This window comes from Acromyrmex echinatior, chromosome 12 (assembly GCF_024713525.1).
Source record: "Acromyrmex echinatior isolate Ae372 chromosome 12, ASM2471352v2, whole genome shotgun sequence".
Taxonomy (NCBI): Eukaryota; Metazoa; Arthropoda; class Insecta; order Hymenoptera; family Formicidae; genus Acromyrmex; species Acromyrmex echinatior.
The window spans coordinates 1,388,078-1,410,247 of NC_141863.1; the positions used below are offsets into that span (position 1 = coordinate 1,388,078).

At 36.4% G+C, this 22,170-nt stretch overlaps 3 protein-coding genes across 3 annotated transcripts in view; 2 read left to right on the top strand and 1 right to left on the bottom strand.

Annotated features, from left to right (window-relative positions):
* LOC105143719 (peptidylprolyl isomerase domain and WD repeat-containing protein 1) overlaps window positions 1–11,643 on the top strand; it is a 24,334-nt gene extending 12,691 nt beyond the window's left edge. The window contains exon 9 of the mRNA XM_087411707.1: window positions 11,541–11,643. Within this exon, the coding sequence (XP_087267833.1) occupies window positions 11,541–11,588 (48 nt within the window). The 3' untranslated portion in view covers window positions 11,589–11,643. The remainder of the gene's footprint in view (window positions 1–11,540) is intronic.
* The window catches only part of LOC105143717 (uncharacterized), a 26,874-nt gene extending 6,635 nt beyond the window's left edge, over window positions 1–20,239 (bottom strand). Inside the window, exons 1-5 of the mRNA XM_087411709.1 lie at window positions 17,105–20,239; window positions 15,655–15,867; window positions 15,141–15,390; window positions 5,723–5,940; window positions 2,020–2,183 (exon numbers count right to left, since the gene is read on the bottom strand). Of these exons, the coding sequence (XP_087267835.1) occupies window positions 2,020–2,183; window positions 5,723–5,940; window positions 15,141–15,390; window positions 15,655–15,867; window positions 17,105–17,295 (1,036 nt within the window). The 5' untranslated portion in view covers window positions 17,296–20,239. The remainder of the gene's footprint in view (window positions 1–2,019; window positions 2,184–5,722; window positions 5,941–15,140; window positions 15,391–15,654; window positions 15,868–17,104) is intronic.
* LOC147907716 (voltage-dependent anion-selective channel-like) lies at window positions 11,767–15,134 on the top strand. Its single transcript, XM_087411710.1, has one exon. The coding sequence runs from the start codon at window positions 13,048–13,050 to the stop codon at window positions 13,375–13,377; it is 330 nt and encodes a 109-aa protein (XP_087267836.1). The 5' UTR covers window positions 11,767–13,047; the 3' UTR covers window positions 13,378–15,134.
* Window positions 20,240–22,170: the final 1,931 nt, after the last annotated feature.

A 22,170-nucleotide genomic window follows, 5' to 3' on the forward strand; every position in this document is an offset into this window, starting at 1 on the left:
CAAGCGAAAATTGCTTCCAAGCGAATGGTTCGTGCGAATTAATTGGCCCGACTGGATTGTTAAATTACAGGTTATTACTATATTGTTGTTTGTGTGTGCACACGTAATGAGAGAGAGAGCTGCTTGCATTAGAATGTTTCCCCTTAAATTATTATTAAATTTTGTTTCTCGTATGCGTTGAATTGTGCAACATCAGTAGCGTTGATTTTGACTGGTCACAGCGCAAAAGCTGTTTTACAAAAGAGAGAGTATCTTGTTATTCGGTTCACGAGCATAAGAAAATGTAATGGAGTTCGAGATGGGAATGAAAACCGCGAAAGTAAAAAGTTAATGAGACATAAGACGCGACTTGCATGCGAAACTAATTTCTCCAACACTGTTCGCGAAAAATAATTAACGCTGTGCGCATTCGTGACAGACAGAATATATTCCACTATATAAATTACACAGAAAATATTGTTCTCGTTACAGAATTTTCTCATAAATCTAGAATATAACGGTATTCATAAAAATATTCATTAAATTGGCAATCAATTATAAGCACACTTTTATCATGTAAAAAAAAATTTTAGAAAACGTTATTTATATATAAACTGTCCTGTGTACGTATAAAAGCAATGTTTATGTTGTAGTCAATCAAAATTTTATTACATCTCTAAAGATAATGATTATTATAATACATATTGCGTAGTAAAAAAAATATATAAAAACAGTTGTTCACTCAGATTATAAGAGATATATTTCTCACTCTGGATATTTTAAATAGTACATTGAAATATTCAAACGGTAATTGTAAAATATAAAACGTATTTAACATTTCTAAAACGTTGGAATTTTCCAGAATAACACAGAAACTTTATTGTATCTTCTTCTATATCCGTTTCTCGTGCGAAATAATTTATCGCATACTCGAACAGTTAAATAATATAATCAAAGCTTTAAGGGAAATACGCAAATATATGTTGTACCGCTAATAACGTTTTATCCAGCGGATTAATTAATTCTGTTTAATGGAAGTGTGCGATATCGCGAACAATCCGATGTAGTTTGTGACAAGTCCTACATAATTAAATGTGAAATAGCTGTCGCAAGGCGATCGTTTGCCGCGCGCAGAGTTTTAGAGGCGAAGTGAATACTCTAAGGATGTCTCTTCCGAAAGTAGAAACGACAATCAATTTCCTTCCGGTAAAAGCGATTCTCCGGCTGGACGTGCGATTGAAAGCAACCGATCTGTTCCATCGCGAAAGAAACGTAATCGCCATTTCTCTTGATATCCGTAAGTTTTAATCACGCCAGTTATTGTTCAGAGAGTTTCACAAAAGTAATCCAACATGGAAAAAAAGACTTGTTAAAACAATTGAAGATCTCACTGATTCAGCAAATTTATCAGCCGTAATATATAGTTTCAGTTTTCCATGTTAAAGTTCCAAGCAAAGTTGTACAGCTGAATACAATTAGCAATTATAGGCAATCATATTTATCGTAATAGCATAACATATTTAATAACATAGTAAAAATAACTTTCTATGAAAATCAATCCAATATATAAATCAGAATTTTTAACAAAATATAATAGTTAAGATGCCTACTTTTGCTGCTGTAATGAAAGAAACTTGTTACGTTAATAACTTTTCATTGTAGCCAAGAAGTTGCGTTAGCATACTTTAAAGTTCTTGCAAATATAATTTCTTTGATGAACCATGAAATCTTCTTAATTAATAGAGGTTGAACTAGCCGAACTATACCCAGATAACACAAAGTCTAAAATTAAAACATACAAAGTCTTTTAGACGATAAAAATGTCTTATCAATTTTGGACAACACTTTGCGTTGTCTGGGTTAGCTTTGTTGAATCATCTAATCTATTTTTTCCGTGAACTACCGATGACGTAGTCGAGATTATTCTGGATCGAATTAATTTTCGAGGTGTCGAATTAGATCGGAATTAAATCAGGACTACAGAAGGATGACGGAAGAATGACAGAAGTAAATCCAACGTAAAAGCAACCATTTGCTTACCGAGAGAGGCGTCGTAAGCGCAAATGTAGTCGCTCGTGGTAAATTGTGCAGTTAGAGCGGTTTTCCCGACTTCTGACGCCCCCAACATGCCCACTTTATACGTCGTCACCCGCTCGCCGTCAGCTTCCTCTTCTGCTTCTATACCGGAGAGCTGCGAAGTCGAGCTGAGGAGAAAAAAGGAGAAGTATAATTCGACGAATGAGGTATTACGTTCGAACAAAGTACACGAGAATTCAATACTTCATCTTGATCATTTTCAATTGCGAACCGGTACTCGTCACCATTATGATAGTATAATTAAAATGTGGCTCTCTTTCGTTAAAGTAACAATGTCGACAATTTTCATTGAATATACGACATTGACTTATTTCGAAAAAGTATGTTGAATGCTCAACGTCATCTTCATCAGCTTGTCGTGGTTATTATGCATAGCATTAAATAATCTTATTTTTTATGATTCTGTGGAAATGTTAACATAATGGTAATTTATTCTTTGTGCGAAAATACGATTACACGTCATTTTTATCAAAATTAAGCTTCTCTACAAATTTCAATTTTACACCATATTTAATAATTCAAGAATCTTTCGTCATTAGAGTATATCGCTGTATGAGTATTTTCCTTCCTTATTTATATATTATATTATATTCTATATAATATAATTACATATAACTATATTTTGCATAATTATATGTAATTATATAAAAGTGTAATTCCGTATTTTTATATATTGTACATACGCAGAAAGAATAGTTTTGATGAAGCATCTAAAAAATTAGTTCAATCTAAAAATAATTCTGATAAACTACGAATAATTACGTAGAACGTTCCAGCTGGTTGTTTCAAAATTTTTAAGTATTTTTCAGTATTTTACTCATGATGCTCGAATTTCCTACATAATTATTTTGATGGTCCAAAAAATTATTTTCTCTGTTTAGAAAAATTTAAATTTTTAGACAATAAATCGTTCTTTCCGTATAAAAGTAGTATAGTTTGTATATAAAATTATATAATACATAATAATATAATATAATATATAATAATATTACGTATTCATTACTTTTATTTATTGTACATCTTGTAATGTATCGTAGGTCTTTTATCTTTTCATTAAGAAACTTTTCTCTGTCTCGCTTAAATTACATACTATTTCTTGAGAAAATAACCAAAACAAACAATACGAAAAACGGTATCATGGACGATCATCTTACGACGATCTCGATTTACGTCACGTAAAGTAAAATCATACGAAGGAAAAGTATTTTACGTATTTGTCTTCGTTTCCTGTTTCAAATTAAACAAATATATGTTTGCTTTGAAAACAACAAGCAAAACAAGAGTGAACGTCGAAAAGAGTAAACTTGTGAAATGTGAATCTATAACTCTTCGTGGCAAGACAAAAGCTACAAGACGCGAATGCACAGTAATGCAACATATTCAGATATAATAACACTACAAAATCTCTACTCCTGCAGGTCTGCTTTTCAAAGAGAAACATACAGAGGAAAACTTAATTTTAAATTATGTTATGTGTTATGTTGCACGTGTGTTGCATTTTCAAACTACCTTTTTCAACTATCTTTTTCCGAGAATCCCCCTCGCTGGGGAAGTACTTTCCAGGATTACTTGTCATCGTCACGTCTTTCATCAATCCAAGACGCTCTCTCTGAGGATTTGACAGTGTTGAAAATGTAATTCAAAGAACGAAAAGAGAGAGAGAGAGAGAGAGAGAGAGAGAGAGAGAGAGAGAGAGAGAACGAGAAAAAGAAACTCTCTAAATTCTAAATAGGCCTAAATGCAAGTAAAAGATACCTTTAATCTCTTTTAAGAGACCAGCAGAATCGGGGACTCTTTACAGTCTTTATTCTGATTCTCCACCCACTCAGGACGCAGTCTACGTGTCGTGTAATTATCTGAGGGCAATTAAGATGTCTTGAAGCGCTCGTGCAGTCGCGATTACCCTAAATTCTGCATGACGTCCATATGGCGATTGGCGAGTAATCGAGTACCTTACTGATAACCGCGGGCGAGACGGAAATCAGGCGGAAGAAATATATCGAATATGATCTGCTCATAAGTTGGTACTGCAGGCGCAAGCAAGCGTAAACAACTGAGAGGATGTCAACTCAAACCTTCCAGATAGATAATCATCCCGAATAGAAGCTACCGGCTATAAATTTAGAGTAAGGCAAATATCAACTTGTCGTCAAAGCAAAATAGTTTCCACAGGTAATTTCTGATTTACACAATCCAAATTTAGAGTTTATCCGATAGATTTAAATTCTCTCGTAAAAGTAAAAATAACGAGCATTAACATGTATATAATAATATATCATTCGAATTAATTGATGTAATAATGACATTTTATTTTTTTTATTATACTTTATTTTTGTTTGTTACGTTAATATGTAATTATTTTATTATAATTAGTAGAATATAAATTTATCCGACATAGTTATTTTATTCTGAAAATCTATAAATTTAATGATCATATAAAATACCTTATAACATTATGTTAAAACAAATATATTCAATTTGAAAAACTAGGAAGAACTTCTAAATTATCTTAAAGAAAAAGTAATGTAGGATTAAAGTATGTATCATTATGTATAGATATATCAGAACAGAGAAATTTTTCTTTGAAGAAGAGTTTTCTAAATATTTCTACTAAGAAACAATTGCGCACATATTAGAGCACATGAAACAGTACATAATTATTATAGATATATAATTATAATAATTAAGCAATTATACTTAATTATTAAATAATTATTGCACACAATACATTTACGCTTTTTACATTTTGTTGCATTTTGTTTTACGTTTTGTTTAATATAAAGACCCTTCAATTCGTCATGAAAAATCTCTGTTATTTCTCCGATTTGCATATATTGTTTTCTCCCTCGGACACAAACAAGTCGAGAGCCGTATCATGGTCTGGCCCACAGGCAACCTGTGTTTTACGTAAAGTCATACAAGGGAAAACATTCGACGTATTTTTCTTTATTCTCTAAACTGACAACGTCGGTATGCGATAAAGCCCTCGAAGGAGAAAATAAACAGCCCAAGCCCAAAATGGAGATGAAAATGCGAGGGAGCGTCCGCACGTGCAGCACGTGGAAGATTATTGTCCAGTGTCCCTCTCCCCATCCTTTCTTTTCGTTCTCTCTTTTTGCAGTCGCATATTATACTTTTATACGTTATATTGATATGCGAGTAACCATTATAGAGATGAAAACGTCCAATTAATGTTCAACCTTTGAGCTTTAGCTGCATATTTTTGTAACCCTCGTTATTATTATTATTCGCGAGCGATAACATGAAAGGGAATATTATCTTCGTTTAATCTGGCGACTGTTACCTTCGCGAGAATGGCAGCGAATTGTAAGCCGAGGATGCAGTCGTTGCGCATTTTTCCGAGTTGCGCTGCAAATACTGTGTTTCAAATAAAAGTATTTCAAATACATGTCTCCCAGTCCTGCACGTTTTATTGCAATTTTATAATACATGACTGCGAAACGAGTCGTTCATTTCCTTGACAGTTCGATCGAATTATATACGCAATTATTTCCCTGCATATTTTCAGAATATATCATTTCAGAAGAAAGCTCGAGTTTCAAGTCGGAATCCGGCTCGCGTTCTGGCGAGCGGATCGATGTTGTAAGCAAGATTTATCGCATGTTCAAGGCATGTTTATTCTTACCTGAGTAATCTACTCTCTCGGGTGCTACTACAGCTGGTAGAGGAAGTAACGCTGTTGATGCTTCTGCTGCGGCGTGTCTTCAACGAATCACCCAAGTTGTTCACCCCATTTGCCGTTATGGAGAAAGACCGAAGTCTATAATACTCAATGCCGTCCTCAGTCTCACCTTCTTCATATCCTGTTACACCACCCCCGCGTCTTGTATCGACCAGCATCGGCTGCAAGAAATAATAACAATTACTTTGTCCGATCATCGTTTAGACGAGCCTATTGGTCTATTTGCTATGGCTGAACTAGTGTACACTTTTGGAATTTTAAGTGAGATAAATATAGAGTAGAGCGGGGCTAGAAGAGCAAGTTAGGCAAATATCTAAATAACCAAAATATATACAGATACGTCTATGCTTGTGTAAGGTAGCACAAAGACAGAGATTACTCTGTGTTTGATACAATAATCTGTGTCCGGCTGTCAACAGCCAAACACGTGCGCTTGTTCATTTTCATATATCAAAAGTAATATTATTAGATGAGTATTTTTTTTGATAATTAAAGCGATTAATAACAATCAAATGTGTTTTTTTAGTTATTAACATATTTTTTAACTTTAATGTTCAAATTGTTATTTTATTTACGATTTTTCAGATAAAATTTCAATCAACACCGATATGGGACTTGTTGAACCTGATATCCCACTATTAACTTATAAACTCAGCTGCTTAAATAAAATCTGTCTTTATTGATGCTTTTTATTCTATGTTATTGATTAAACATATATTTTACGTTTAATTATTATTATAAAGAGTAAAGATTTTAGTTTTTTTAATTTTGTTAATTAGAGTATTTAAAAAGTGAGAATATTATAAATTATTATCTTCATGGCTCAGCTTATCCTTCGAAGAAGCTCAACATGTTTCATGAGTGAGGCATATTGATCCACTTTCCTTGTAATTAACGTTTTTTCTTATTTACGAGATATATTATGGATTTATAAGTACTTAATTATTGAGTCAGATGAACATGCAACGTTTTAAAGCATTTGCCATTAATCTATCGTAATTGAGTGAAGATTTATAACTTGAAGAAAAAGTATCACTAGCCCCGCTCTTCTCTATGTTTGACATTTAGCGAAAGCGAGAAAGAGATTAGGGAGTTTTTGCAATACCGTTTATCCAGAACACTAAGGTCAGAGTAGCGATCATGTAACTTTTTCTCTAAGGTGAAAACGTGAAAAGTGAAAATTCTTTGTATGTATGTGTATATATGTACGAACATATATAAAAATTTTCACGTTTCCGCTCTAACGATTATCTTCTTCTTAACTAATTAAAAACAGGATAACATGGCTTTAGCGTTCACCGTATCTGAATTCACGTTATTGCAAAAACTCCCTAGTATTAGTGCAGTCTAGCGCAAAGATAAAAAACAGATCTTATATCTATATTCTTGGAGGAAGCAAATTTTAATCTGACAGCCTGAAAATCGTTGGAACTTAAAATTTTTATTCTAATTCTTCTGAGTTTAAATTTTAGTTCAACAAAGTATTCTGACGAGGAAAGTGTTATGGACTCATTAAAATTGAAAACTTTTATTCTGATTTTAAATCTTTTTTCAGCATATTCTGACAAGAAAACACAGAAAATCTGTTCTAATTTTAAAGCTTTTCTGTTATAGTCTTATAATCTGTTATAGTCTTATAGAATATAAAATAAGAAACACGTATTTTTTATACGTACTCTTACTATCCTTTAAAAATATGACACATACTTTTAGAGGATAAACACCTCTTTCAAGAAAATCCGTTATTTTCTTTTGAAACGAATAACATCGAAACTATAAAAGATGAAAAAAATGAATGATTTCAAGAATATATTCCCATACAGACATGTCCGAAGTACATCAGAGAGATATTCTAAAAATATCACATATCCAAAATATACCTTTGAGATATCTCTATAATGTATTTTGGACACATTTGCTGTTTTATAATAATAATAAAAAATTTATTTTAAAAAGTTTTAAAAAAAAATAAAAAATTAGAATTTATTATTGTAAAACTAGTTTTAAAACTATTCATCTTTTATATTTTAAAAAATATTTCTCTTATAGTTTTGCTTCGAAAGAAACTAACCGATTGGATGTTTTACCTCCTAAAAGTGCATCTCCTATGACGTAGAAAAAAATACGTATTCATTATATTTGACCTAGATTACGCTTTGACATATTAACGCTCGTCAAAATCGAAAAGAGACATTTTTCTGTATTTCCTCGTAAGTATTATACGTTCCAACGTATAAACGAGACGATCTCTAACACACTGCATTCCAAAACTCCACTTACTGTCAGTACTAAAAATTTACAACATACGTTACATGCACTTTAGATTTTCAGCATTGACGGTGAATATATCAGAACGCAGCCTGAAAATGAATAATCCCATCATCCGCAAACATCATCATTAATCGACAGATTCGGTATTGCTCGTGATATTTCGATGCGATTTGCCGACATTCATTGATTGAATTATGAGCTACATGACATAAATCGATGTATAAAGTTCTGTAAATTTCACCGAGCGGCGGACATGCCGCATCAACATATGCATATGCTCGTCTGTCTTTTGCAATTGCGAATTTGGAAACGGAAAGGTTTTGGAGCGGAAAGATGGCAGAAATACGCGATGCGTTCTCGAGTGTGGTATTAGGGTCGCGATGAATCCTAACATGTTCGCTAATCGATGCGAAACACATCCGATGACATAATTGTCGCGTTCCGTTGTTCCATTTATCCGCTTGTCTGAACAACGTGAATACAGATATTTAATTGAATGTCGATTCGAGAATATCGATAGTTTAAATCTATCTCACATAGTCTTCCCCAATCAAGTTCATTTCTTTGACGGTAATGAGAAGCTCATGATTAAAGCTTGACAAATATATATCGACGTCACTCTGTAGAAATCGCAATATTAATTTTCTCTTACTTCTCACGAGAAGTTAACATCAACCATGTTTTCATTGCATCGAAGAAACCTCGCGTATGTTCGAATTACTTCGCAGCTTCAATTTGCTGAGTCCCTAGTCGCTTAACAAAACAAGAAGGCACGATCCAACGAAGATAAAACGTGAGAATTAAATTGAAATTATTCTCGGTCTAGATAGAATATTAAATTAAACATATATATGTGATTAATATTATTGTATAATATTAACCTAATAATAATATGTGGGATTATAAATTTATTAAAAGTAAATTTAAAATAACACAATTATATATAAATTCGAAGTATGTAATTTGGAGTCTTTAGATAATTAGATAATTAAAACTGATTGATCGAGAAAACTTTAGTAATGATATTTCAGTAATGTTTTCTGTCATTATAGCACGAATACAATTTATCTCATACATATTGAATTTGTAATGGAAGTCCCGAGTTTCGCAGATCTTGGGAAAAATGCGAGGGATGTTTTTAAGACAGGATATCACCATGGCAAAGGTCTTATCAAATTCAATATCAAGACCAAATTCGCCAAAAGATTCCAGCTAATGAGTGACACAACATTGAATTTTGAAGCATCAAAGGTTGAGAATCTATATATACATCTCTCTCTCTCTCTCTCTCTCTCTCTCTCTCTCTCTCTCTTCCTCTCTTCTTAATTCAGATATTTTTATTTCCTTAATAATTAAATTTTAGTCATTTTATCTACATTAACGATATCGCTAAATATTTATTTATTATTTTGTGATTATTCGCGAGAAAAGCAAACAAATAATGTGGATGATCGCTTATTTCACGAAAAATTTTGCATGTAAACGTAGTTGAACCAACTATTTCGGCAATATTTGCATTTAATTATATATCGGTTTATGCAGACAATATAAGCGTATCATTGAATTCGAACTCGCAACAATTGTTGCTTTAAACTTGGAAAACTGATAGATTTTTATGTTTCATAGAAACTATACTTATACAACAATATTTTGACGCACATGAAATATCAGCATTAACAAATTGGATAAATGTTATTTATCTTTATTTGTTAAATCACGTATGATTTATATGCATGTATCACAATGTATTTCGATAACGATGTATTTATAAAATAATACATCAGATTTATATCAACTGAATATTTGAATTAAATAATCTTGGGTATCTTATTGGGTTTACTTGGATGTTTCAAAAGCAAGGCAGAAAATTGGAAAATTTATTCATAATGAATTAATGATAGTTAAGCGGATTAATGGAAACAAAGTACAAGGCGAATGCTGGCGCTCTGCTGTTAAAATGGACGACCGATGGTGTGCTTTTCCTGGGATACGAGTTTAATGGGCTAATGAAGGGCATTGATTTGCTCTCCGAGTGCTCTTACAATCCGGAAACGGCTGCGAAAAGCGTGAAAATCGGCTCGAAGTTTGTCAACAAGAGACTCAACGCATACTGCGAGATATGTTAGTCATGTTAATTTCCTCAAATCTAATTAACTTTACGTATCGCATTTTTTTCGCGTTTAAAGGCGTGCACGATCGCGTTCTCTTGAATGTTGATCGCTTCGTTCAATAATGCCCGCGGACTTACCGGACTTCCCTAAAGCACGAGCGGCAAAATTCATAGAACAAATTCATCCTCTATTTATAAAGTTTCGCAAGGTAACAGCTTTGGCCAGGGCGCTGCTTGAATGATGGATAAAGGGCTTCATATACTGTGCTCACGTATTCTTGTCTAAGGGAAGAAGACTAATTATACACTATAGTCCAAACCTTTTATCGTCCAGAAAAAAACCTATTAAAAATATCAAATAAAAACTATGCCGTTAAAAAATTTCTATTCCACACGTACAATTACTGCAAAAAAAGTATACATATTAATAATATTAAACGTAGAAAGTGGCACGTGTTCTTTTTACACAAAATCAGACCACTTTCTAATATTACGAAATACAAGAGGCATTTCCGTAATTAAATACTCCGTTCGTAAAATAGTAAAAAGAATCGAACATGAAAAATTACTGTAGAGCGACGAGTTTTCTACAGTAAATCTCTCTTCCTCCATCCCTTTTCTCCCATCGTGTCTAATTAATTATTTCAGAGACGGCAACGACAAATGATATTCCCGATGCTCTTTTATACATGAAATGAATATAGAAATTTAAATAAAATCAAACTCACGCAGAAACGAAAGGAACGTGTTTTTTATTCAGCTCACTATAATATAGTCCTCTGGAGTAATTCGCTTCAAACTTTCTCCCTTGTCTCGCGCTTCGTAACAGAGATTGCACGTTGCGTAACAGAGGGAAACTTTAATAAATAATTCCTTCTCCCCGAGCAAACTCCTTTCCAATATCACGCAAAGTTCACAGGAACAATAGCGGAACCGCATCCCGAATGTTTACCAACAAGTCGCGGCAATTTCCGTGAACACAAGTTTCCGCGATGGCGACCGATACACAAGCACTTCCGGAAGCTTGTGGACAGTCACACTGTCGCACGAGGCAGTCACGTTCGATATGAAAACACATTCGAAGGAAGAGCCATTACATTTTTCGACAAAATAAAACGCATTGCAAATATACGCGCGTGGAAAGGCGGGTGAATTAAATTTTGGGAATTTCAATAGTGACGGTGCTTTTTTGCGTCCAATTAAATTTCGATAAACGAAAGAATTAGAATTCTTTTTTTATTTTTCGAGATGGGAAAAACGCGGAAATCGAAACATCCCGTATCTTTTTCGCCCGTACTCGGTTACATGTGAATACTCGGTTACGTAATCCGATGGTATCACATGTTGAATCGTCGAAATTACTAGATTTCTTGTTTGCAGCCAACGTTTTGGATTCGGGTACCAATGTGCTCGGTTCGGTGGTGGTGAAATGCCGGGAGCTGTTTCTGGGCTACCAGGGTGGCTACGACATGGTCTCGAACAACATAACGAAAAACGACGTCGGTGTCGCTTATGCTTGCCCAGACATTGACCTGCACTTTCGATGCACCTCTATACCGTACGTGTACGGGCTCTCCGTGTTGTACAAAGGTAAAAGTTGAAAGATCCACGATAAAGGTAACGTGATTTTTTTCCATCAGCGATCCCCGCGTGATATTCCCTTGAAATCGCCGACAGTGCTGACGGGAGAATAATCATCCTCGCGACAACAGAGTAATTTCAGTCTTCTTCGTAATATCCTCCCATTATTCATTGCCTCTTGCGAAATCGCGACGTCGTCGTCAACTTAACGGAACTGTTAAATTACCGCTGTCTTTCTCACGTGTTAAGTAAATGGGGGATTAAACGTGCCTGGCTTAGACGAGCGTAATGAGATCCTGTCGCTCCTGTCTCTCTCCTGTGTTCAGATAAGCGGAATACGGACGTGTAATACAAATCGTTTAGCACATATCGGGGCTCATGTCAAGGCAGCGTTATCAATTTTCTCGAGGGAATCGGGAGGACGAAGGTAGAGAGGGTAATTAGTATACGTTAGCGTGTAGAGAGTCCGTGACAACGTCGCATAATAGTGACGTACTGACGTACAACAAAGCTCAGATCGTAAACCGACACCATCGGGATTACGTAATGTTACACGTTGATGACCTCGCTTAGAATTGGATTAAATTGAAATTATGTGCTTTATACGTAACTTTTAATTATCCCAGATAATTGAACCTGTATGCATCAAGAGCACACGTATGCATTGCAAAATTACGTTACATATCGCCCACTTACTACAACGATATAACTAAAAAAAATCATTTTTTTAGTTGCTTGTAGAGAAAAAGAACGGAAAAACACGAAGAAAAGAAAAAAAGAACATACTTTTATTCTTTTGCAATTAATTATTATACATGAAAATTGGAAAGAGAGATTTTAAAATTAATGTTGTAAAATTTTAATGCTTCAAAATATTAAAATTTATTTTCTGGATTTTGTTTTTCCGAATTGTGCTATTATTATAGCAAATGAGCGATATTATGTTAGTAATTCCAGGAAGTCTGCTGTTTTTTTAATATCAGTGTATCAGAGAATGAGCAAATCCTGCATTATCCGCACATTATAATAGTAAAGTATGCTCCATTTCTGTTGCATTTCTGTAATTATATATTAATCGACTGGCACATTACAGTAGTAAAAACCTTTAAAAAGGACTCAGTACATAGTAATCTGCTCTCTATAATTATGATTGAATTTATTGGCATACGCTAGCATTTTATTTGAGATGTTAATTTTTCAACAGGAGCTGCGTTTTCAGAACGATACCTATAATAAAATAATAATAATAACAACAACAACAATAACGATGATAATAATAATCCGGTTTGCGTATTTTTAAATCAAAATGTTGAGTGTTTTTCAATCTATCGTTTCGTTCTATCGATCGCGATACTTCATCTGCTCTTCAGCGAGGCGCGACTTGGACATCGCGGTGAACGGCATATACGGGAAACGAGAGAATACGCAAAAATGGACAGTCGGCGCCGGAGCGAAGTGCAAGATCGACGAGAAGTCGACCCTGCGATTTAAGTTCGACACTGATCTTCAATTAGCCACAAGTCTCCTACAAAAGATCGCCGACGGTGTTACGCTGATCCTTTCGTTCAACATAGACTGCGCGAATGTCACCAGAGGTGGTCACAAAGTGGGACTGGCACTTAACGTCGAGGCTTAAACTTACGAATCTTAATCTACGACAGATTTGCATGTCAGATTTGTGCTGACCTTTATATTGTCTGTTGCACGTCAATGGTTGTGAAATCTAGCCGACGATCGACTACATATCAATCAAGATGTAACTGAATTTTTCTTTTATGTAGAAACTGTGAATCTGCGTGAGAATAAAAAATTATTAAGAATTAAAGATCGTTAATAAAAATATTTCTCCTGAAATAAGAAGATAAAATAATCTTTTTCTATAAATTATGTACTTTAAATGATTAATTTTATTTAATATTTCCTCGAATATTTCTGACAGTTGCAAGTTGATAGTTCGCAATTTTATAAGTCTCAATGGTCGTAACGACACGTCAACTGCAGTTTCTAGGGAAATGAAAAGAAGAATTAATGAATGACGTAGAAAAGCCATCATTTCTCCAGGCACCTTATCCGATTTTTCATTTTTAGTTGCGCGATCGCGTTACATGGAATATCGACGAAATTCGGAAAGGGTAACAATCACAAGGATGATATTCCCAGCTCCATTGTGTGCTTCTACCATACACTGTTTGGCGGAATTTACGCACTCCGTATTCATTTCACTTTTCAATACGCGTGAAATCATCGTCATCGTTACAGAGAAAGTCTTTCGGCCACGGTTTCGCGGTATCTTTCACAATGGCCGAGAAAATTAACTCAGCCACGTGCGCCATCGATCTGACAATATGTACATACATGAGACTCATCGTTATGCATTCCGCTATATTTGCTTCCTCACTGAATTCACAAATTGTTATAAATTATTCTCTCCTTTTCTCTTCCCTCCCTCTTATAACGAGAGAACACGTAGAATATCTCTGTATACGGAAAAAAAAATAGATTATAGTTCAGCAAAGCTATATCTTGCTGCGCGAGTTTAGCATTTATAACTTAGGAGATTTGATGGTTCAAGAAATTATGTCTGTCAAGTAATTATCAGCAAATTAATTTTTTGCTACAATAAAAATTGTTAATATAATAAGTTTTCTTCATTACAGCAGCAAAAGTTCGCGCCATTTTATCCATTTTTATAGTTAGCATGTTTTGTTAAAAAACTTTGATTTATACTGGATTGATTGTTAATAGAAAAATATTTTTCTGTATTAATAGATATATTTATCTGCTGTGCTGTTACAACAAATATGATTACTTATAATCATTAATTTTATTCAGCTGTACAACTTTTCTATTTTAACATAGAAAACTAGCCTAATTAAACTGTCCGTATATTATAGAAATTAGATAAATATAAATGAAGTTTTTAATTGTTTTAACAAATTTTTTTTTCCATGTAGATTTTTTACCGAAAATTTTTCTCTAAATCTCGTAGAATGAAATCTCTACTCGAGAAGAAACTAAAAATTTAGCTCTTGTTCAATATCACTCTTGTTCAAGAATGGCAGATTTTCACTCTTTTTAGAGTGAGATTTACTCTTTTAATATGAGATTCATTCCAAAGGAGTGAAATCTCAATCCCCTTTTTCGAGTGTAATACCAGGATAGATAGAACTCACTCCAAAAAAGACGGATTGAAATTTTACTCCTTCGGAGTGAATCTCATTCCAAAAGAGTAAATCTCACTTTAAGAAGAATGAAAATATCTGCCACTCTTGAACAAGATGGCCGTATTTTCATTCTTTTTCCAAAACAGAGGCTAAATTTTCAGTCTCTTCAAGTGAGATTTCACTCCACGAGATTTAGAGAGTTCAGAGGTCGATTTTTTATCCCATATATTCTTACCCTGTGACGTGGGACCGCCGGCATGCTGCTTGTTCTGCTGCGATACTGTTTGGGACCGGCACCTCCACGAATGCCGGATGCCAAACCAGTCGAACCGGAAGGACTCGTCGGACTGGGACCGCTTGGACTCGCATTCGCGCTTAGATGCGACGACGATGACGCGGCGCCAGGACTCAGCGACGGTGTTCTGGTCGGGCTTCTAGGTGAGGGTGACAGGTGACCCCAAGGACCAGCCTCCGTTTGCAGAAATCTATCATACAGAAATAGAATATTATGACGTTGTCGTAGGCACGTGCCACGTAGCGTCGTAGGCAATCCTGACCTCGCATAAATCCGAAACTTTTCAATCAATTTACAATTCCGCGATTCGCTGAAAAGCTCCAACGTCAGTAGTCGATCTCGGATTTAAGACGCTAAGGATTATATTTGAACGCTCGTTGAACAGATTGATTGCCGTGCGGACGTCAAGCGAACTATACTAGTCAACAATGAATCACTTTTACGAGAAGACAACCTGTGTAAGTCCGGCGTGGGTCTGGCAACTGCAATGCTGGAACTTCTACGTCTCGAGGTAGTCGGTGACTTCGGTCCATCCACGCAGCTGTGACCCTGAGATCCGGATAGCGAGGTGTGTTGAACACGGACTTCGACTTCGCTGCTCCGCCTCTGGAAAGCCCTTTTGCTCCAGCGTCGGCTTTTTCCTTCGACGCTCATGCTGTCTGGCTTTCTGCAAGTTTCCGGCTTTCTGCAAGTTTCCGGCTTAGCAGAGACAAGAACTACGTTCGAAAATATCAGCCGAATATCTCCGTGCATCCTTGCTGTTTATCCAATGTTAAACAAAGCTAAGACGACACCCGGATTTCCGAACGCAGCTAAGAATACCCGGATACACAACGTTCCCTGGTTTCGCGTAGCAACTTTCGGAGCAGTATAATCCTATTTTTACGCATGCATTGTGCTATCGATTTTCTTTGCGTATAAGCGCTCTATTTCCGCTTCTCGCATTAAACCCAGTTTCGGTGGAAGATTGATTCATTACCGGCGGCAGAGTTTAGCGTAAAATTGTCCCACGACACATCTAATCCGATTGCGAGAATCTCAAATGACTTCAATCAATACTAAAGACTTCCTACGCGTGTTCGTCACATGCCACGAACCCCAAGTACGACATCGGCGAAACAGTCCGGATTGCTCTCTCCAAATTAAAAAATATAATTTCAAGATGAAGTTGCCGGGAGTCCTCGACTATCTTATGATATTAAAATATTATTGAGTTTGCAAACTTTCAAATCGTTTAAATGACTCGAATTTCGTATATATTTCACTCGTTAAAAGTTAAACATCCATATATTTTGAAAGTAGTTTTAAAATGTAAATGTGTAAATAACAACATTGAGATTTGTAATGCTAAAATAAGCTTTATGTTTCAATTATCTCTTGTTCCAGTATTACACATTTATCATTATTTAATCGCATTAGGCTAATCTGATCAATGCCCACAATGCTATTTATAGTTATTTAATTATATTGATTTCAACGTTTAACAATTAATTAAGTCTTTAACGCTTCAGTAAGAAATTTTAATATCATTTTCGTTGCTCGTTAATTGACAATTGCTTTATAAATCTGGATATAGTTTTGTTTTAGTATAGTTAATTAAACTTTTTATATTTCAGCGAATACATGAACATTGTTTTTTGCTCTAACTGACAATCAATTTATGTATATCAATATTCTCTTTCTCTTCTCTTTTATTGATTTTTTTTATTTTTTTTTTATTATCCTTGTAAAACGTTTTCTCATTTCTCCTTTCCGCTTTGAAATAGAACTACTTGTTGCCTTCTTCCACGAGAGAGAGAGAGAGAGAGAGAGAAAGTTATATATATATTTTCTTACAATTTAGATAATTTACTAAATAGACTCTGTACTAAAAAATATTCGCTAAAAAATACTAAAAAATTTACCTCGGTATCAGCTTGTCTTCAAGCATGCTGGGTAGATCGTCACCGTCCTCGGTAAGCGCCGCGAAAAAATCTTGAAATTTATCCGGGAAGCTGCTCGGCGGACAGACGTTCATGGAAAGAACACGATCGGAAACATTCCGAGAAGTTCTCTCGACGATCTCATGACGATCCGCCACACTGAATGTTGCCATATATTCACTAGGAACTTCACAAGTTGTTATGCACCACCTACAACTTCTCTTTGTCACAAATCCGTTTTTCCCTCCATTCGCGCACACCGCACGTGGCCCTTCGCGAAAACTTCGCGTTGCGATAAACGGATCAGCAGAATCCAATTGCCGGTGAGTTCCAGAAAGTGACGTGATCTAAATTCGTAAATGCACAGTTTTTCACGCTCCACCTAGAAGCTCCCAAGAGCCTCAAACAACGTGGAAGATGCTAATTATTTGTAACTACTGACGAAATTTTTATTAATTTACAGCTAATTAATTTTACGTTTATGCGACACAGGTCGACACAGGGATGAGTCACGAGTCACGTTACGTTGGATGGAAATCTATCCGTTTTTACATGTCGCGATGAAGAGCAAAATGCAAAGCAGCCGCATGCAACACTTGCGCTTTCACTCTCATTCGAGAGCAGCTCACGATATTAAAGCACCGGAGTGTGCCGGTTCCGACGCTTCCGGATGCGCGACGTGATCTACGAATCGAAGCATGTGTTCATCGCTTCCGTCTTTCCTCGAATAACTATAGCATCACGAGGACAATTAAGATACGATGAGAGTGCCTCCTAATCCTTTGAGCGATCGCAACCCTTTTTCCACGACGAGGACCTGGCGAAAACTAAAGCTCTCACGGTTGTTGCACGTCGTTCTGGCTCGGTACCTTGCCGGACTTGCGCAAGCGTGGTTCACCCCAAAACTCAGCGAACGGGTGGATTCGCGGTAACGTCGTAAAAGTGATCGTCTCCCTCTCATTCGCTCTAGCCACCGTAATTGTCATAGAGTAAAGGAAGCTTTGTGGCGACCGACAACGTGGAAATGAGAAACGTAACCTGTCACAAAAGACTCAACTTTGGAATTCCGTAATTTATCTCTTCGCTAAAACACTAAAGAAGGAAGTATGCAAATGTAATGAGAAATCTTTAGGAAAAATTTAAAATTATACCTCGATTGCGAGTGGGAAATTGTGAAACGACAATTTTTCAACGTTATCGAGGAGAGACAGTCTGCCCCGATTAGATTTGTGCTACTTCGGGTGCGTGTCACATGAATAGGAGAGGACAGAATAATTTGATCTGGAGCTTGTGGTCACGAAACGCGATAGAAAACCCACGATAAAATTAAGGTATGCATTGGAGATTCCATAGAAGCTTTTATCTTCCAATAATTGATCCGATATAACGCAGCAAGAACATAAAGCTCGAGCAAAATAGAAAAAAGTAGATTAGCAAAAATAGGATTTTTCAAATCTATTTTCCGTCCTAAAAATCAATTACAAAAAGTCTATTTGATTCTTGCATGTGAACCTGAGCTCGTTAAATATCTTCGCGCCGAGGAAGAGGAAATCTTCATTTAGCTTCCACTGAATACTCTGCTCAGTTTTACACATACAATGTTTAATGAGAAATTTCTCAAATTCAGTATTAGAAGCAATATTCACTGTGTTTCTTTTGTGCAACACAAAGTGCAATATGCTTTGAATTGATTAAAAAGCTCATTTAGTCTCGAGAGATGTGATAGAGAGAGAAGGTGAAAGAAGGAAGAGAGCGAGAGGTGTGGATAGGGAAAAGTAATTCAAGGAGCATCGTAACAAGGAACGTTCTCTCGGTTTCAGCGAGATCCTCGTCCCCACATCTTCCTCAATTCTAAAGGGAACAAGTATTGTTCAAGCTGATTACGTAGTCGACGTATATGGATGTGCGTCGCATGTAAGGGAGGGACAAACGATACTGAAATGTAAATTCACGAAATAAGAACGTTCTTGATGTACGGTGACAAGAGGGACGGCACTCCGTAACGACAAAGCTCCGGTTTTGGCACAAGAAGAGGGGTTGGTTTCCTCTCTTCGCGTTATTACCACGTACAAGAAAGTCGTTCTCACTGTAAGAACTATTTTTCCGAGAACTATATTCTACGAGAGAGAAGAATCTCACTGTAACAATCTCCACGTGAGGACGTATATACTTAGGAATTACCTTTGACGAGACGGTCTTTATTCCCAACGAGATGACTTTTCTTTTCCGTCGACGCTGACAAAGTCGAAGCGAGATATTAACATTTCGAATCAATTTAAATGCTTCATATATCGTAATCAGACGCCATATGGCTTTCGACGTGTAATCTTGGGGATTCGCAAGGTTGACTGTTTGCGTAATGGCGATACAACAATAGAGACAAAATGCTTATTCATCCTTGGAAATTATGGGAGAAATTAGATATTAGCAATTAATATTATTACAAATACGATGTGTAATATTATAAATCTATATACAATACGTGACACGTGCAGTCAAGTAAATATTAATATCGTTGCGAGCGCAAGGAGGAATTATCTAGGTGGAAATGCCAACGGCGGGCAGTGTCAACATTTTCCGGATTCCGCAACGGAGTGAGTTACGAAATTAATTAACTTAGGAGACACGTTAACGCTACGTGTTAGTGGCATGTACGTCTTGTTCCGTACATGTTTTCGATACTTGCATGCTCGATATTCAAGACTGTGATTATTGAAGCGATAGTAATTACGCAACACGTGCCCGTAAATCGGAAGCAATAATCGCAATTAAGCAGTATAATAACTATCAACAAAATAATGATTTATTGTACCGCTACTTTCCCGAGCAAAAACGATACCGTTAGTTCGTAGTTATTTCTCCTTAACTATTTTAAATACGAGCAAATGAGATTTGCCATTCTATTATCGAAGAATTTTTCTTCATAAAAACTTGAAGAATTTTCTGTAGTTAAAAATCGTAATAGAAGCAAACTGGAAATTAATTCAGGAGGAGTCGATACAATTCTCGATAATAATGGATATTCCACACAATACACGTACGTCATTAATTAACGAAAGATATTTCACCGCAATGGTTAAATATTTATCAAGAGTACCGTTATTATTATGATTTATAGAGGATATGGCGAAAAGAAGGGCCGGCCATCAAGCATGAAGAGAGAGAGAGAGAGAGGGAGGGGGAGAGAGAGAGAGAAGGCGATCCAGGCGAGCCTGACCCCGTATGGCTCGGGAGGCTTTTCCAATCCAGGGATCGATCCACGCACGTGGAGGGCTACGAGCTTGGAAACAAAACAGACCGCCTCGTGATAGGAGCAACAGTCTCCCGGCGGAACATCGATTAATATCCAGTCGTAGCAAATCGTGGCACACGTTGGCCTAAGCCGACTCCCTTTGCAGGAAACACGTTTCGCTCCGATTAAACTAATTAATTTGGTCTACGAAGGTGTCTTAAACAGATAAGTGATCCCTTGAAAACGAAACAGAGGGCTTCGTGAAAGGAACCACAGTCTCCGGACAGAGCATCGAACGCTCAGCAAATCGTGACACGTGTTGTCCTAAACCGTGGCTCTCGTCCTGAGTAGGAAATACGTTTTGCTCCGATTAAATCGAGTTGATATAAATTGTACGGCTGTAAGGGTGTCTTATGCCCATTTTCAATGTAGTTTAATCTCGATTCAACTGACTCTTCATCTTGTTTTAAGAATTAGGAAAACATGAAGAGTAAATAGAACAGAAATTAAAGTTAGTCTACATTGGTAGAAACAAGTGTTAAACAGATAAGTCAGTCCCTTGGAAACGAAACAGAGCGCTTCGTGATAAAAACAACAGTCTCCGAATGGAACATCGATTAATTCCCACTTATAGCAAATCGTGACACGCGTTATCCTAAGCCGTGACATTCACCCTCCGTAGGAAACGGTTTGCTCCGAATTAAACTAGTCAATGAGGATATATTAACGGATACATTTTCTTTCCTCTCTGCATTATTCTCTGCTTTCGCAATAATTTTATGTAATTCACCGACCATAAGACAGAATTTCAAATTGGCGAATTACGTAAAATTATTATCCATTCGACACTATACTTACTATTAAATTAGCGCAAAATGGAAGCGAATACGAAGATACACGACGGTTTCCTATTTCCGGGGGAAATTAAATACGATCTGCACGAGTCTGCACGAGGATCTTCTCAAGGATTCAAGAGAGTAGACAGGCACGCAAGATGCGCCTTTGGTATCTCTCAAAGCTTATAATATCGACATGTGTGGCGGATTATGTTACCGGAAAGCTAAATTATGATACTAACTGGTGTGCACCGTGGGAGAAATTGCTCCGCCTCTGCTTGTCTCACACCCTTCGCTTTTATCTTTAACATAACACGACCTTCGCTTATCAACTTCGTTCACGAAACCTTTGAAGTTTGGAGGAACGCGGAATTTCCTCTACGAACTCAAAGTTCAAGCCCTCTCGTACCTTTCTTCCCCAGTCTCTAATTAATTGCCTCTAGAGGGACGACGACGATGCGATATAGAACGTCCTCTAAAGTATCAGAATTATTTTTAATCCAATCACTTTGCCGATTTCTTCTCACATTAGAAGTCTCACTCTGAATCATCCGTGCGATGAAGAAGATGTAAAGGTGTTAATCTCCAATCCTCTTAGACTCTTAGTTACTCATCAAACGACCGTCGCACTCGTTGCTCTCTCTCTCTCTCTCTCTCTCTCTTTCTCTCTTCCTCACCGCTCATTCACCGCTCTTTCAGAAAATCTCAAAGTCCATAACGCGCGCATTCATTGTAACTCAGTTCGTAATATCGACAACCATATCTGCCATGACGCACGATGACTCGTCATATGTCTGTGCATCCCGGGAGCGCGCAATATGTACGCACACCTGTACGCACGGCCGAGCAGGTGACAAGCGTGTCACTCGGTTCGGTGATTGGTAGATCGATAGGACTCTTGATTGAGTCTGGTGGTCGGGAATACCCCTGCCGTCTCCGTGATGTCAGCAGTCTCTGGAGTCTCCGAAGCGCGATAAATA

What these genes read in the sequence shown, in the direction of transcription:
- LOC147907716 (XM_087411710.1), top strand. Translation starts at nt 13,048, where the DNA reads ATGTTGAGTGTTTTTCAATCTATCGTTTCGTTCTATCGATCGCGATAC.